This window comes from Poeciliopsis prolifica, unplaced genomic scaffold (genome assembly GCF_027474105.1).
Source record: "Poeciliopsis prolifica strain line A6 unplaced genomic scaffold, Auburn_PproV2 SCAFFOLD001, whole genome shotgun sequence".
Classification (NCBI taxonomy): domain Eukaryota; kingdom Metazoa; phylum Chordata; class Actinopteri; order Cyprinodontiformes; family Poeciliidae; genus Poeciliopsis; species Poeciliopsis prolifica.
In genome coordinates this window covers 16,106,550-16,123,649 of record NW_026562376.1, presented here as the reverse complement: position 1 = coordinate 16,123,649, position 17,100 = coordinate 16,106,550, and the positions used below count along the sequence as shown (strand labels likewise).

Below are 17,100 nucleotides of genomic sequence, written 5' to 3'. Positions count from 1 at the left end.
AAAACTGACCAATTATAATATTTAAGATTATGACAGTCTGGTGTGAGAGTACAGCGTAGAAAATAAAACAATTTTCGCTTTAGATGATTCTTGTCGACTTGAAAACCGAGCCCAAATTCAAAATAGGAATCTAATTGTCTGGGACTTTTACGTCACGTACGTCAGTGCGTGAAACGCGACGCGAGACATAGCAACCGCTGTTTAAATGCTTTCTTTCCTAGCAACCTAGTCGGAAGAGCTCTTGATGGAAGTAGAAGAGCAATATCCGGTAAATAAACGGAAAGAACTTCTTCACAACCAAGTTAAAGAACTGAGGTAAAAAAAATAAATATGTAGAACATCTTGGCGTGTTACAGTTTATCGTGTTTGACGTACTTTTCCATGTACACGTACAGGACTTCACTTCTGAACTTTAAAAAGTAAAGTCCAGCTATTCTTCTTTGCTATACCTTCTAAATCACAAGAGAAGCAGATTTGTGTGCTAATTTTGTTTGTGTTTGTATTATCAAACAGATAGCTACCTCGAATAGCCAGTGTATAATTAAAATAAAGACAATTCCTTCTTTGTCATAGGACTTGTAATATGGCCCTCCTGGCAGAAAATGACATGTTCGAGCACTTCATTGGTCGTCTGGATCCTCGGGACTTGGAGTCCAAAGCTGGGGGAGAAGGCCTGCAATCAACACAAAGCTCCAACGTGGATGGTGGGGTGAGAAAACCCAGGCAGAAAAAAAAATGCATGAACCATTAATACTGTACTCAAGTGGAGCATTAAACAGTGGGATAAAATTCAGCAGAAAGATCCACATAGGCCAGTTTTGTGTCTGACAAACCAAACCCAAATGAGCTGCTGCGTGTCAGAGTCAACCATCACAATCTCTTCTAATTGAAGGGCCCATCCGACTTGGGCTTACCAGTGACAGAGAGAATACTAGATTGTAATGTGATTGTACGGCTTATTTTTTTTCCCCTTCGTAATATTACAGAAGTAGACAAGTATTTATTTGCTGTGACAAAATCTGTGCGATTAACGATAAAATTTGAAAACTCCACTGTTTTTGGAGTAAGAGGAGCAAACCGCTCTGCTCCCAGGAAGTCATATGGGTATAAGTCCATAATTTTATTTAAATATAAAAATCTGATTTAAGACTGAGTACAGTGTTGCAGTGACCTTCTTGCTTTGCTGAAACACCACCAAAATCTAAAAATGTTGTTGCGGTCGACTTTTTATGTTTTTGTGCGTCTCCTCAGGGAGCTGGGAGAAGGCAGAGCCCTCAGTACAATTTATCAGAGCCTCTCCAGCTGCTGACCTTGGGGCAAAAACTTTATGTGGCACAGAGAGAAGCAACTGAGACACAGGCAGATCAGGAACAACTTAAAGCGAACTACGAGAGAATTCTGAACAACTACAAGGTTACGGCAAGCTTTTTCACACAAACATGGACATACTCGAGATACTTTTGTTCAGAGGTTCTGCTTTGCTTTCCAGTCTTTTATAAAAGAAGCTGACTTGCGTTCAACCGAGATCAAGAAAGCCAAAAAAGATTTTGAACGCAGATTCTTAAAATCTATGAAAGGCAGTTTTCTGGAAGTAAAGGAGCCAGAGAAGGTGCTCCAGCACATCGAAGACAAATCGAAGGTAAAATCGGGCTTCGGTCAGATGATAACAGCACATGCAAGAAAATTATATGAACAGTTTCTGTATCCTTATACTTGTTTTTGTTATCCAAAAACAGATGCTCCTTCTAGCAAGAAATTCCTACTACTTATTCGCATATTTCTGCATTTATAATCTTAACAAAATCACGTTGTAACAGCTGGAAAAAAAGCCGTGTACACTGACTTTTGTACTAATTGTGCACCTTTTTCTGTATATGACAAATCTCAGGAATATTACCATTACTAAAATACCATGCCAATCCCTTTCGTTTCATTTGTTTTGGTTTTTCTAATGCTCATTTATTATTTTCTCAAATATCTATCTTTATTTTGCTTCATTAATCAAGTTCTTGCAAATGCTAACTAAAATGAACTGTAACAGGTCAGCCAGCTGGAAAAGTATCACCAGAAGAATCAGGCATTGCGAGTCCAAGTGATGAAGCTCCTGCAGCAGCTCCAACAGAAAAAAGAGACGAGAGGAGCAGAGTTTGAGGTGGAGGAAGAAGTGAGTATGTTAAAGCAGAAGTGCAAAAGGTTGTATTTGTGTCCCAAGACTTGAATCCCTTGAATAAAGGTTGTTCTTTAGCTCTGACCCAGCCAGCACGCATGAGTGGGCCCCACTTGTGTTTGATGTGGGCTACATGGGTAATGAGTGGGCATGGGTTTTATCTGGGCGAACTGCATGGGACACATATGGTTAACCTAAAAGAGACCCATATGGGCCGGCCCATATGGGCTAAATGCATGGGCCCTATTCAGCAACTAGGTGGGCTATCTGGGAATGGGATAGTACTGGGCAACACTATATGGGGCCCATGTGGTTTCAGTATCATGGGCCCAACATGGGAAGCCCATGTGGGCTGACCACATTGAACCCACATGACATCAGCATGGGCTGACCATATATGGGTTAGACCTGGGTGTGGATATGTAGGCCCCAGTCCTTTTTTAAGTGGGCTATCTGGGAATGGGATAGAAACGGGCAAACACTATATGGGGCCCATGTGGTTTCAGTATCATGGGCCCAACATGGGAAGCCCATGTGGGCAGACCACATTGAACCCACATGACATCAGCATGGGCTGACCATATATGGGTTAGAGCTGGGTGTGGATATGTAGGCCCCAGTCCTTTTTAAGTGGGCTATCTGGGAATGGGACAGAAACGGGCAACACTATATGGGGCCCATGTGGTTTCAGTATTATGGGCCCAACATGGGAAGCCCATGTGGGCAGACCACATTGAACCCACATGACATCAGCATGGGCTGACCATATATGGGTTAGACCTGGGTGTGGATATGTGGGACCCAGTCCTTTTTTAAGTGGGCTATCTGGGAATGGGATAGTACTGGGCAACAGTATGTGGGGCCCATGTGGTTCTAGTTTCATGGGCCCAACATGGGAAGCCCATGTGGGCTGACCACATTGAACCCACATGACATCAGCATGGGCTGACCATATATGGGTTAGACCTGGGTGTGGATATGTGGGCCCCAGTCCTTTTTTAAGTGGGCTATCTGGGAATGGGATAGTACTGGGCAACAGTATATGGGGCCCATGTGGTTTCAGTATCATGGGCCCAACATGGGAAGCCCATGTGGGCAGACCACATTGAACCCACATGACATCAGCATGGGCTGACCATATATGGGTTAGACCTGGGTGTGGATATGTAGGCCCCAGTCCTTTTTTAAGTGGGCTATCTGGGAATGGGATAGTACTGGGCAACAGTATAGGGCCCATGTGGTTTCAGTATCATGGGCCCAACATGGGAAGCCCATGTGGGCTGACCACATTGAACCACATGACATCAGCATGGGCTGACCATATATGGTTAGACCTGGGTGTGGATATGTAGGCCCCAGTCCTTTTTTAAGTGGGCTATCTGGGAATGGGATAGTACTGGGCAACAGTATGTGGGGCCCATGTGGTTCTAGTATCATGGGCCCAACATGGGAAGCCCATGTGGGCTGACCACATTGAACCCACATGACATCAGCATGGGCTGACCATATATGGGTTAGACCTGGGGTGTGGATATGTGGGCCCCAGTCCTTTTTTAAGTGGGCTATCTGGGAATGGGATAGTACTGGGCAACAGTATGTGGGGCCCATGTGGTTCTAGTTTCATGGGCCCAACATGGGAAGCCCATGTGGGCTGACCACATTGAACCCACATGACATCAGCATGGGCTGACCATATATGGGTTAGACCTGGGTGTGGATATGTGGCCCCAGTCCTTTTTTAAGTGGGCTATCTGGGAATGGGATAGTACTGGGCAACAGTATGGGGCCCATGTGGTTCTAGTTTCATGGGCCCAACATGGGAAGCCCATGTGGGTGACCACATTGAACCCACATGACATCAGCATGGGCTGACCATATATGGGTTAGACCTGGGTGTGGATATGTAGGCCCCAGTCCTTTTTTAAGTGGGCTATCTGGGAATGGGATAGAAACGGGCAACACTATATGGGGCCCATGTGGTTTCAGTATCATGGGCCCAACATGGGAAGCCCATGTGGGCAGACCACATTGAACCCACATGACATCAGCATGGGCTGACCATATATGGGTTAGAGCTGGGTGTGGATATGTGGGCCCCAGTCCTTTTTTAAGTGGGCTATCTGGGAATGGGATAGTACTGGGCAACAGTATGTGGGGCCCATGTGGTTCTAGTTTCATGGGCCCAACATGGGAAGCCCATGTGGGCTGACCACATTGAACCCACATGACATCAGCATGGGCTGACCATATATGGGTTAGACCTGGGTGTGGATATGTAGGCCCCAGTCCTTTTTTAAGTGGGCTATCTGGGAATGGGATAGAAACGGGCAACACTATATGGGGCCCATGTGGTTTCAGTATCATGGGCCCAACATGGGAAGCCCATGTGGGCAGACCACATTGAACCCACATGACATCAGCATGGGCTGACCATATATGGGTTAGAGCTGGGTGTGGATATGTAGGCCCCAGTCCTTTTTAAGTGGGCTATCTGGGAATGGGACAGAAACGGGCAACACTATATGGGGCCCATGTGGTTTCAGTATTATGGGCCCAACATGGAAGCCCATGTGGGCAGACCACATTGAACCCACATGACATCAGCATGGGCTGACCATATATGGGTTAGACCTGGGTGTGGATATGTGGGACCCAGTCCTCTTTTAAGTGGGCTATCTGGGAATGGGATAGTACTGGGCAACAGTATGTGGGGCCCAGTGGTTCTAGTATCATGGGCCCAACATGGGAAGCCCATGTGGGCTGACCACATTGAACCCACATGACATCAGCATGGACTGACCATATATGGGTTAGACCTGGGTGTGGATATGTGGGCCCCAGTCCTTTTTTAAGTGGGCTATCTGGGAATGGGATAAAACTGGGCAAAACTATGTGGGGCCCATGTGGTTTCAGTATCATGGGCCCAACATGGGGAGACCATGTGGGCTGACCACACTGAACCCACTGTGGGTTCAGTGTGGTCAGTACATATCCACGCCCAGGTTGGACCTGGGTGTGGATATGTAGACCCCAGTCCTTTTTTAAGTGGGCTAGGTGAGAGAAAAGTGTAGAACAATGTACAGGGGATGGACAATGAAACTGAAAACACCTCTCATTTTAGTGTGGGAGGTTTCATGCCTGAATTGGACTAGCCTGGTGGCCAATCTTCATGAATTGCACATTGCAACAGTAAGAGCAGAGTGTGAAGGTCCAATTAGCAGGGTAAGAGCACAGTTTTGCTCAAAATATTGCAATGCACATAACATTATTTGGGACATACTGGAGTTCAAAAGAGGGCAAATTGTTCACCAAGACAGCAAGTCTTTGTGATTATCAAGAGCCACAGTATCCAGGGTAATGTCAGCATACCACCAAGAATGACGAATCACATCTAACAGGATTAACTGTGGATGCAAGACGAAGCTGTCTTAAAGAGATGTTTGGGTGCTAACCCGGATTGTATCCCAAAAACATAAAACCACGGTGCCCAAATCACGGTAGAATTAAATGTGCACCTCAACTCTCCTGTTTCCACCAAAACTGTCCGTCGGGAGCTCCACATGGTCAATATACACAGCCGGGCTGCTATAGCCAAACTTTTGGTCACTCGTATCAATGCCAAACGTCGGTTTCAATGGTGCAAGGAGCGAAAATCTTGTGCTGTGGACAATGTGAAACATGTATTGTTCTCTGATGAGTCTACCTTTACTGTTTTCCCACATCCGGGAGAGTTACGGTGTGGAGAAGCCCCAAAGATGCATTCCAGCCAGAGTGTTGTATGCCAGAGTGAAGCATGGGGTGGATCATTGATGGTGTGGGCTGCCATATCATGGCATTCCCTTGGCCCATACTTGTCCAAGACGAATTGATGCTGTATTGGCCTCAAAAGGAGGCCCTACACCACGCTAATAAGTTATTGTGGTCTAAAACCAGGTGTTTCAGTTTCATTGTCCAACCCCTGTAGTTAACCTGTCACTTTCAAAATTTTGACTGTATGTCAAAGCAAAAGCTGCAAGAGCAAGATTCTCAAAACTTGGAAAGAATTACCCGAGATGTCAGCTTTATAGTCTTTGCCAAGGCAATTGTTACTCAGCTGGCCTCTAATGGAGTTGATGTAAGGTAAATTGTAGAATTTAATTTTTTCCTTGTAGGAAACCTCGACGATAGTAAAGGTTGGTGACCTTGACCATTGTCGAGGTCTCCAGGACGAAGGTGACCTCGTCTTGGAGATCACCCAAGGATATATTTTGCTGATAGAACAGAACATCCATGTCTTCCTAATGTTTGAACCTAAAACATGTTCACTGTGTGATATCTATGCCTGGCTCATTTACAAACACTAGGCTTCCAGAGGACCAGGATATTAAAACATTAAAAATAATTCTACAATGCTTTATTTTTTTAAACCAGTTCAGTATTGCTCTAGCCACACTTTGAACCCTTAACAGTTTTTCATGTTATTATTTTATGCTAGAACAGTCCAGTCCAGTCTCCAAGCCAGTACGCATGAGTGGGCCCCCCTTGGGTTTGTAGTAGGCCATATGGGTAATGAGTGGTCATGGGTTTATCTGGGCAAACCTCATGGGACACATATGGTTAACTAAAATGGGACCCGTATGGGCTGGCCCATTTGGGCTAAATGTATGGGCCCTATACAGCAACAATGTGGGCTAACTGGAAATGGGACAGAAATGGGCAACACTATTTGGGGCCCATGTGGTTTCAGTATCATGGGCCCCACATGAGAAGCCCAATGTGGGCTGTCCACATTAAACTAACATGACATGAGCATGGGCTAACCATACATGGGTTGGACCTGGGCAGAAAAATGTAGCCCCTAGTACTTTTTTTCATGGTCTAAATGGGACAAAAATGTAGAACATTTTAATCGACAATGTGGTTACCCTGTCACTTTCAAACTTTTCACTGTATGTCAAAGCAAAAGCCAGTTCAGTATTGCTCTTGCTACACTTTGAACCCCTAACTTTTTTTCATTTTATTATTGCAGTCTGAATGTCTTAAACATTTTTTTGAAATAATCTGTTTGAAATATACGTAAACTCATATTCTGGTGCTTACTCAAAATTAAGCACAGAGTGGTCATGGTTGAGCTTTAGTCCTTGTTTTATTTTTAATAATAATAACTTTTTATTTTATTTTTATTATTATTTTTTTATCAATTGGATGTTTAGACATCCATAGAGTTTACTGCAGCCTGTTCGCAGCAAGATTTAAATTTTTATTTGGACAAATAGTTCAGATCAGACCATTGTGAAAAATATCACAAAATGTTTAGAAAATAAACAAAACTCATTAGCAAGTGAGAGACAAGAGTAAAATTTTGAGCATCTGTTTTTTCATATATTTGCAAACATTTTCCAAGTCATCAGTATAAATAAAAATAAAAAATAAAAAACGTAACATTTCTGTTAATGATTCATTTGGTTCCAATTACCTTTTGTTCATTGTTTGCTCTGAGGCACCGTTGCCAATAAAGGTTGGTGAATTGAAGTACCGGTAGGCACTTTACACATCCACTGAAGAAAATAGTTCCAAAACATATTTGAATAAGGAGGACAACGAAATGTATTTATTTACATTGAGAACTTTTGCTACATCGGTTTTACATTTGTTAAACCGATGTAGCACTCTCGAAAATTAATCTTGTGTTTCTTGGAAAACGTAAAATGACCCGCGGATGGATATGCGGTTTCAAAATCAAGCCTGTTCTCTTCATCAGTCCGTTGGCGCGGAGTCTGCCTGTTGGCTGATCTACGAAAGAATCTGTAAGTACATTTCTTCTGTTTTACCTAGTACCAAATTTTAGGGAGAGATTTTAAATCGCTTGTTAAAAAAATTGTTGCTCGTAACAAATCGGACGACAGTATCCCAAAAGAGACTTAATTGTTATTGTTATTTTTGCTTTTCTTTAGGGTGATACTTTTTCTGATATTGCTAACACACACAGCTACACACAATAAGCAGATTTTAGTGCAGACCGATTTCAAACGCAGCGTTGTGGGCCAAACCATTTTCAAATACCGCCGCCATTCTATTTGTTGAGCTGCCATTGGTTCATTTGAGCGCCAACGAGGCAGAATGAAATCGGTTCACTGAAGAATCTATGTTGCTAGCAGAGGTTGTTACAAAGTGTCTGGACACAATAAAACCATTTGTATGATTTAAAAAGAGTAACTATTGTGCTTTCATTCTATGTACTTGGGCTTTTAATAATCTTTCTCACAGTCACATCAGCATGCATGGGTGGGTCTCATGTATGGATTCAGGCTGGTTTGGCTGGACCCATGCAAGATTATTATTGTCGTTTTTTTCAATAAAACTGCATTGAATCGTTTAGCTTTGGGCTATATAGGTAATGATAAGAGGGCATGGGTTTTATCTGGGCCAACTGCGTGAGGCTCAAAGGTTAACCGAAATGGGACTCATATTGTTGGCTCAATTGGGTTAAATGTATGGGCCCAATTCAGCATTAACGTGGGCTAACTGGGCATGGGACAGAAATGGGAACACTATATGGGGCCATGTGGTTTCAGTATATTGGGCCTAAAAGGTTTTTTGTAAATAGGATGAAGGCATTGTAGTTCATATTTTTAAATTCTTTTTTTAATTGTTGTGTGACACTTTAAAGCGTTTTGTTATGTCAGTTTATTTCAATCTGCCGCTATTGTGTTGGTCTAGAGTAGTCATCAGTGTCAGGGTTCCTGTGTGTGTATGTGAGTGTCGCATCTTATTTCAGCGAGGATCTTTGTGAGGAGCCCGTGGAGCTTGGCACAGGTGGAGGAGCAGCAGAATCTTCAGTCTACGCTAGATTGACTGAAGATTCTACTGGTGTATGCTAGATGGTTGCATACACCGGTAGTCACTCTGGCCTCTCCTGTTGTGAACAGTTTTCTGAGAACGTTTCTGTGTCTACTAGAAGTCACCTGGTCTCTGTGTTTGTTCGATCCTAGGGGTTTTGTCGCCTCATTCGAGAACTCACCAGTGAATACCTGCCTGCTCGCTCCGCCGATTCCACTGCCTCCACTCCACCCTTCGAGCTTCCAGCTCTCTTCCATTCCCACCTCGCATTTACCTTCGGAACCGCTGCACACCCTCTCTCAGGAACCTGGCATCTCACACCCACGCCTCGAAAGACCGCACCGAAGTAAGCCTGTTCCTGTTTCCCCTCCGATCACTCATTCTAAGCCCGTCATAACTAAGTTCTCGTTTCAGGCCAACCTGGTCGAGTGGTCCTCACCCTTCCGCTGATGTCCGGGAAATAGATTTTATTTTGTTCTGTTGTAAATAAATCACTCACTCATCCCTATCCAACGTGTGGTTCTGCATGTGGGTCCGTAAATTGAAACCCATCATGTCAATCAGTGGCCAAGCCTGAAACAAATATTGAAAGATGAAGAAATTCTTTTTGATATTTTTGCAATATTTAGCTAGCAGTTATGTGAAATGTACTTATATTTAATTGTAGCTCTAATTTTTTTATATGTACAATGTTTTAGGCTTTATTAGTTACATTTATAGTGATTTTCTAAACTTCTCTTAAGAGTAATACTACTGTCTTAGTCCTGTCACGTTAACAAAGAAATTAGGATAATTGCAAAACTGTTCAGTGTTTACAATATAAGACTTCAGTAGTTAATCTATACAAAGGCTGTTTTGCCTTAATTTTTTTATTTTTTTGAAAAGTCTAAATGTTATATTGCACTAATAAAATATATATTTTTGCAGGCTTCAAGAGGATCAGCGTGAAGATCACTTTATAATGATTTGAAAAAGGTAGATTAATATGTTAGTGAAATTAAGCACATAAGAGTGATATAATAACAAACTGATGAACAAAAACAAAATGTTGTCCTGTTATTGTCATTGTACTTAAGGTTGCCATGGCTACAGAAATTGGAGGAGCATCCTTAGATGACACAATACAACCAGCTGTGCGATTCCTCATGTCCCATGAACTGGAAGTCCAGTTCAACCTTTTTGGCCAACATTGGAAACAAGCTCTTGGACCTGCGTCTTTGATGTTTTGTATGGTAAATATCAGTTTTTATTGTCAGAGTAACTTTTTTTTTTCACTTTTCTTTCTTAAACATATGTTAATTTATTTTGGTTGTTTTATGCTTTTGTTTGTTATTTTTAGTAATGTTTTTAGGTTAAAAATTGAGTCTTCAATTTTTGGTTTTATTTGAACAGTATTCTTTCACTGTTGTTAAGAACTTAAAAATTTGAAGATAATATTGTTTGCATTTCAAACAATATTAAAATAACCACAAAACCACGATAGAACCTAGTAGTTGATTTATATAGATGGATATATTTTAAATTTACAGTAAGAATATAGTTTCTGTACATAATAATGATGACTCAAGAGTCCTTTTGATTATGGCATATCTCTGCAAGCATTTTTGCCCCATGAAGGGGGAGATGCAAATCTCATGAATGTTACATTGTGCTAAAATGAAACACTAATACAATTTCTACCTTTGCTTGTTATTTCAGGGGACTTAAAAGAAATTATCCATCTACAGAATCACACAAGCATACAGCAAAGACTCTCGAAGTGGTTTACTGGAGCCCGAGTGGAAGTGGAAATAGACTAGAGAGACTGCCAGTTCAAACTCAGGTTGGGGAGGTCTTTCAAGATGGACAGTTTCAGTAAAGTATGAGAGATTTCAAATTTAAGCATGCATATGGCATGTAGGTTATTTTTAAAAATGTTTAACAAAAATGTATTGTGAAAGATCTATATAGGTGTGTATATTCACATTGTGTGTGTCAATGTGAATATACGTGTATAAAGTTATATAGATAGTATTTAGATGTATACATTTATAGACCTGTAGGAAAATATGTAGGTGTCTTTATTTGTGTGCATCTATAGATATATATTTATAGATCTGTTCATAAGTTTGTTATAGTAAACTAGCTTCTGTTATTTTCAAAGATGTCGTGAATAATTGCAGATTTCTTTTTGTGGCACCATTCCCTGAGTATTAATGAAGTTCTAATAATTGCTGTAGTGAGGTAAAAATAACTCCTGACAATATTTTAAATTACTAAATAAAAGCCTTGAGCAAAATAAATTTTTCATCTCTTTTTTCATTTTTTATTTGAACACGTTTTAAGCTAGACTTTGGATTGTTGATCAAGATTGCATATCTATGAATGTAATTCACATCCAGGTTAGATGGAATTGTTCCTACAGGATTAAGGCATCTGGGTCCCGCTGAAAACCCAGTTAGCACCCATTGAAATCAACCTGGGCAAACCCATGTGGGGCCACCATGGAAACCGTGGACAAACCCACTTGGTACCCATATTCTAGCCCAGTTCAGACCCAATTGGGACCCAGGTAAATATTCCTGACAGCACCCTAGTGGGCCACAGATGGGCCTCATGTGAGTTAACCACATGGGCCCCACTGAAAGCCCAGTCAGCACCCATTAAAATCTACTTGGGCAAACCCATGTGGGGCCACCATGGAAACCGTGGACAAACCCACTTGGTACCCATATTCTAGCCCAGTTCAGACCCAATTGGGACCCAGGTAAATATTCCTGACAGCACCCTAGTGGGCCACAGATGGGCCTCATGTGAGTTAACCATGTGGGTCCCACTGAAAACCCAGTCAGCACCCATTGAAATCAACCTGGGCAAACCCATGTGGGGCCACCATGGAAACCGTGGACAAACCCACTTGGTACCCATATTCTAGCCCAGTTCAGACCCAATTGGGACCCACGTAAATATTCTTGACAGCACCCTAGTGGGCCACAGATGGGCCTCATGTGAGTTAACCATGTGGGACCCACTGAAAACCCAGTCAGCACCCATAAAAATTTACTTGGGCAAACCCATGTGGGGCCACCATGGAAACCGTGGACAAACCCACTTGGTACCCATATTCTAGCCCAGTTCAGACCCAATTGGGACCCACGTAAATATTCTTGACAGCACCCTAGTGGGCCACAGATGGGCCTCATGTGAGTTAACCATGTGGGACCCACTGAAAACCCAGTTAGCACCCATTAAAATCTACCTGGGCAAACCCATGTGGGGCCACCATGGAAACCGTGGACAAACCCACTTGGTACCCATATTCTAGCCCAGTTCAGACCCAATTGGGACCCACGTAAATATTCTTGACAGCACCCTAGTGGGCCACAGATGGGCCTCATGTGAGTTAACCACATGGGCCCCACTGAAAACCCAGTTAGCACCCATTAAAATCTACTTGGGCAAACCCATGTGGGGCCACCATGGAAACCGTGGACAAACCCTTTTGGGACCCATATTGCCTGCCCACTTATATCCCATATGGGGCCCACCTAGGTGTGCTGGCTGGGGATCTTCCTTCTGCACATCAGACTTTCTATCCTTCCTTGGTTTTGTCCCCCTAGGAAACTCTGAACATGTCATGTATCAAAAGATTTAAGAAGCGGTTTATTAAATCATTGCATAACTTTGGCTTGTTGGAAAATCATTTGAGTGTTTCTGTCCAATAGATATTTTTCCAGGAGTACGATGAACCCCGACTGGACAAAGGCCTAAATGAACTTAAACACAAAAGCTCTAAAGTTCAGCGCCTCCTTAGTTCACACAAGGTAACTTCATGTGAAAAGGTGCCATCTGCTTTATGCGTAAAATAGAACGTTTTAATGGTAAAGTTTGCCTTTATTGTCAAATCTGCATCTGCTTGTGTATTTGGGAACAGGAGAAGCTGCAGAGTTTAACGCTGGAGTCCACAGACCTGAGCAATGAAATCACTAGAAGAAAGGAACTGCTTGCAAAACTTCAGGATGAGATAAAACGTGCAAAGAAGGTTGTTAAAAATAATCACACTTGACGAACTTAAATCTTGAAGCCATATTCCATAAATTGGCATATGTATTCAGATAAGATTTGTTTAACTAAAGGTACCTTTTGAAAGAAAGAAAAAAAAACAGTCCTTGAATAGGTATTTAGACATGCTTTTCATTAAGCCCAAAATTTCATTTTAACTAGTCTATATAACATAATTAAGTAAGTAAATGGAGTTACTGAAATATTTGAACTTTTCAATAATATTCTAATTTAAAGAATATGACTGTAAAACCATGCAACTATGAAGTGAAGTACTTTTGTAGCAGTTGAAGTTGAAAAAGAAATACTTTTGATACATTTTAGATTCTTTTGAAGTCAAACAAAATCCATTCTTTTGTTAACTAGTATAGAAATATATCCTTTTTGACTTCTTTCCTTCCTTTAGGAGAGTTTAAAAGCAGAGGGGCTCAACCAATTCCTGTGCAAAGAGCTAACAGATCATCACGTTCCTGATATCACAGAGTACCTTTTCGCCAAGGAAAAACACAAGAAGCTGCAACAAAGCATTCACCGTTGGGAGAGAAAAGTTGGAATTGCTGAGGTAAACGTGTATTTTAGCCCCACTCGGCTTTATTATGACTCCCAGCGACGATCTGTTGGATCTGTCCCACGTGTAATTAATATAATCAAAATGTTATTTTCAGTACAAAAAACATGTTGACTGGTCGGGTGGAGGAAAGGGAGTTAGGGGAGGGAACTGCTGTGTTATTATCCCCAAAACAACACAGTCTCTGTTTTTACTAGATGGCCTTGAAGTCTCACAGTAGAGAACGGAGAAGACAGAGAAGCACTCTGACTCCTTCAAACAGCGCTGAGGCTGGAAATCGGTATGGCAATCCTCAGATCTCAGTAAAACTCCCATATATAGCAGAAGACAGTACTTCAGATAAATGATTCTCTAGCTATGACGTAAACGTATATCATTAGAAATCATATAAATGCGATACTTTTTCAAAGCTAATCTTACCAGCCAGGATAAGTAGCTTAAAAAGTGTCAGAGTTTGAAGATGTGACTTTTTGTGTCTTTTCTTTTCAATTTAAATCTAGTCTTCCATGAAGAAACAATCATGAAAGATATAGTTGTAGAATTTATATTTAGAATCTTGTTCAAATTCTTGAGATTGTCAATTGGAAGCCAAATGTTTATCTCATGTGGTTGTCCCACCAATTTCACTGAAGACAGAGTTTTGTTAAATCGTTGCAGATATTTTAATGGAATTAAAAATATGCGGCAAACACCTTTTATTTTAGCATGCCTCGACGTTTGTGTCTCACCTGTGAAAATGCTCTGTGAGTGATGTCCTGTAAATCCACTGAAAGTATTTCAAATAAAAGTAAATAAATAAAAATCCACCTCAGATTCGACAAACTATTTTCCTTTATTAAAAAAAAAATCCTCCATTGAAAGAACTTTAGATGTTGTGATGTTACATGCCATATTTACAGGTATATACATAAAAGTGCAACGTCACAATGTGTAAGCCGGTTAATATATCTGCCATAGAGCCGTTTGGGAAACCAAGTCTTAATCCGTTTCTACTTGCTACACTGCATTTTATTGAAAACTGCAGCATCTAAGTCGAAAACGCAACAGGACAGAATGTCTGAAGTTCCATTTAAACATTTTCAAAGGCACTTTTCACAAGTACATACTGCTGATGTACAGAACAGACTAGTTTGAAGTTTGCAGACAGCTTAACAGAGTCCTGTTGCTGATCAAGTTTCATTGTGACCAGAAAAAAACGAAAAAACACACACTCACACACACACCGACAACTGGCTTCATACTGATGCCTACGTCTTCTACAACATAGGCGCAGAGTGATTTTAACCCTCCAAAATCAAACAAAACGATTGTAAAAATAATGAAATTACTACTTGAGAAATTAACTTTTGATCCATTCACACACGCTTTTTTAGTCAAGTCAAAGTTGGTGTGAACTTGCAATTAGAGAGCATTTCCTATTCTTGCAAACCAGCTTTGAACCGTGTATAGTAATATACAAATGACAGCGATTGTTTCTACACTACAGGGGCTGGAACATAAAGAACTTCTAGAGTCTGGCACAAACAAATTTCTGAGGCTATTTCATCTTGAAATTATTGTTCAGGAGCAGAGCAATGTGCAGTCTTTTATTTTTTTTTCTTGTTCCACGTCATTTAGTGGAACTCATAAATCCGCACAGAAGTAATGATACCAGTCCAAGGGAAGTAGCAACAACAAAAGCAGCGAAAAATAAACAACAGGTAACATTTTCACCTGAACAGAACAGACTGTAAGGCTCAAACTGTTGGCCTCCCTCACAGGCAGGATGAGGAGGGTGGGTGCATGACGAGGCTTTCACACTAACAGTCATAAGGTCCATGGCTACCGGCAGAAACTCGGGCAAAGATGCTGCCTTAAGTCTAAACGCATCAGTGAATGTGGAGCTTCAACATCCATGCTTTCACCTATACACAACAAGTCTTTGGGTAGATAAAGCCAAGGCATACAGAAGGCTACGACATGTGGTCCGCACTGTGTGATGAAATGTTTGACGTCATCGTTCACACTCATGTTTGACACATATACAAAGGCATACTTACAGTTTTAGGTATAGATGCAGAAATTGGAAGCGTACAGGTTCACAACAAAGTAGTGGTTTTATCCAGTTCTTCCGTCTTTCTTTCTTGTTTGATACAATGAAGTTCCATCAATTTGAGTGAGCACAGTAATCTGCGTATCATACGCCTTGCAGAAAATAAAATGAACTGAGCTGCGGTTTACATGCTACCGAAAGGAAGGGTACAAGTTTCAGTACTTTTCATTTATTAACAGAGTACCGTTAATAAATAAGTTGCGGAGCCACATGATTGGCAACCTTTTAAGCAGTTCATTGTCCAGCACCGTTTTAACATCAGAAAGTTAAAATCAGTTACATTTCCAGTTAAGCCTGTAAAACCGTTGGTGGGATTCACGTCTACAAGGGCACTCCCAGGTACGGACAGAAATAATCCTCGTTTTAGCCGCCGTGGTCTCTGCAGTTCTCTCTTCCGGCTTCCCTACAAGTAGCTTGCTTTCGTTCTTTATTTCTTGTAAACCAAACTAAATCTAAATTCCCAAGAAATTGTTGTTCAGAATCATTTTTAAAAAACCTTATACCGTAAGGTAGATGGTAACCTAAGCATATTAAAATAAAACTGCATGTTACTGATGCAAACCATTTGCTTGGATAACAAATCTACATTGCAACTACAACTTATATTTGGAAAGGTTGCAAAGATCTCTTGGACCTTGTCCTCTTCTTTTCTGTGTATTGACGACAGGTGGAAGTTCAGAGACTCCCAGGAATGGGGGTGAGCGTTTTGCTTTCCATCTCTGTTTTATTTATTTATTTCCTCCCCCCAGAGCTTACATGGTACAGGATTTATCTAGAGGGTCCTGAGCCGACCCAGCAGGAGGCTGCGGGGCCTGATTTGACTTAGGCATGACCATTGGTTTGGGCCTCAAAGCAGGAGGTTTCAGCTGCACCCCCATGCGTGGCGCCACCATGGGCTTGAAGGTGCTCATGGCCTCGCTGGAGGAGCTGGTGCTGCGGCGGATCGGCGGCTCGGTGTTGGCCGTCGTCCTCAGCATGACGCCGTGGATCGGGCTCAGGGACTCGTTTGAACTTGCCATAGTGGGACCGCCTCCGCCGCTGCCACCGCCGGCGGTCTGCCGCTGCTCCAGGGTGTCCAGCACAACGTCAGGGGCGTGCTTAGCCGAGCTCTGCCGCTCCAGCTCGCGCAGCTCATTGAGGGCAGTGTTCATTGTTTCCTCTATGTCCTGCAACACACAAAGAGTGGAAGGGAGGTGAGGAACCAGAAAAGAAACAGAATCTATACATCAAAACCTAAAAGCTACCTGTCGGATAATTCTAACTGACAAAGGAGAAAGTGTTAAAGTGTTCATAGACAAAATATGAAACAAAAACCGCTGGCTTATGAACAAAAACATATTTTGAAGGCTGAATCTTAACAAATTTTAGAGCAAGAAACCTAAACATCTTGAAGATATGGTAAATTAGATTATG

General features: G+C 41.8%; 2 protein-coding genes across 4 annotated transcripts in view; one reads left to right on the top strand and one right to left on the bottom strand.

Moving 5' to 3' along the window:
* Positions 1-161: 161 nt before the first annotated feature.
* Positions 162-14,401, top strand: ccdc113 (coiled-coil domain containing 113). Its single transcript, XM_055037685.1, has 9 exons — positions 162-315; positions 574-709; positions 1,252-1,413; positions 1,490-1,639; positions 2,042-2,164; positions 12,691-12,789; positions 12,900-13,007; positions 13,434-13,589; positions 13,793-14,401. The coding sequence occupies exons 1-9, from the start codon at positions 245-247 to the stop codon at positions 13,940-13,942; spliced, it is 1,155 nt and encodes a 384-aa protein (XP_054893660.1). The 5' UTR covers positions 162-244; the 3' UTR covers positions 13,943-14,401.
* A 2-nt stretch (positions 14,402-14,403) lies between these two features.
* The window catches only part of srgap1a (SLIT-ROBO Rho GTPase activating protein 1a), an 81,136-nt gene continuing 78,439 nt past the window's right edge, over positions 14,404-17,100 (bottom strand). For 2 of the 3 annotated variants that reach the window (XM_055037634.1, XM_055037639.1), the window contains exon 22: positions 14,404-16,853. In XM_055037634.1, coding sequence (XP_054893609.1) covers positions 16,440-16,853 — 414 coding nt within the window. In that variant the 3' untranslated portion in view covers positions 14,404-16,439. The remainder of the gene's footprint in view (positions 16,854-17,100) is intronic. The other variant, XM_055037646.1, reaches the window with a different exon arrangement.

Coding starts and splice junctions, on each gene's coding strand:
- ccdc113 (XM_055037685.1), top strand. CDS start 245: ATGGAAGTAGAAGAGCAATATCCGGTAAATAAACGGAAAGAACTTCTT. Junction 1,414..1,489: donor GAATTCTGAACAACTACAAG/GTTACGGCAAGC, acceptor TTTGCTTTCCAG/TCTTTTATAAAAGAAGCTGA. Junction 1,640..2,041: donor ACATCGAAGACAAATCGAAG/GTAAAATCGGGC, acceptor GAACTGTAACAG/GTCAGCCAGCTGGAAAAGTA.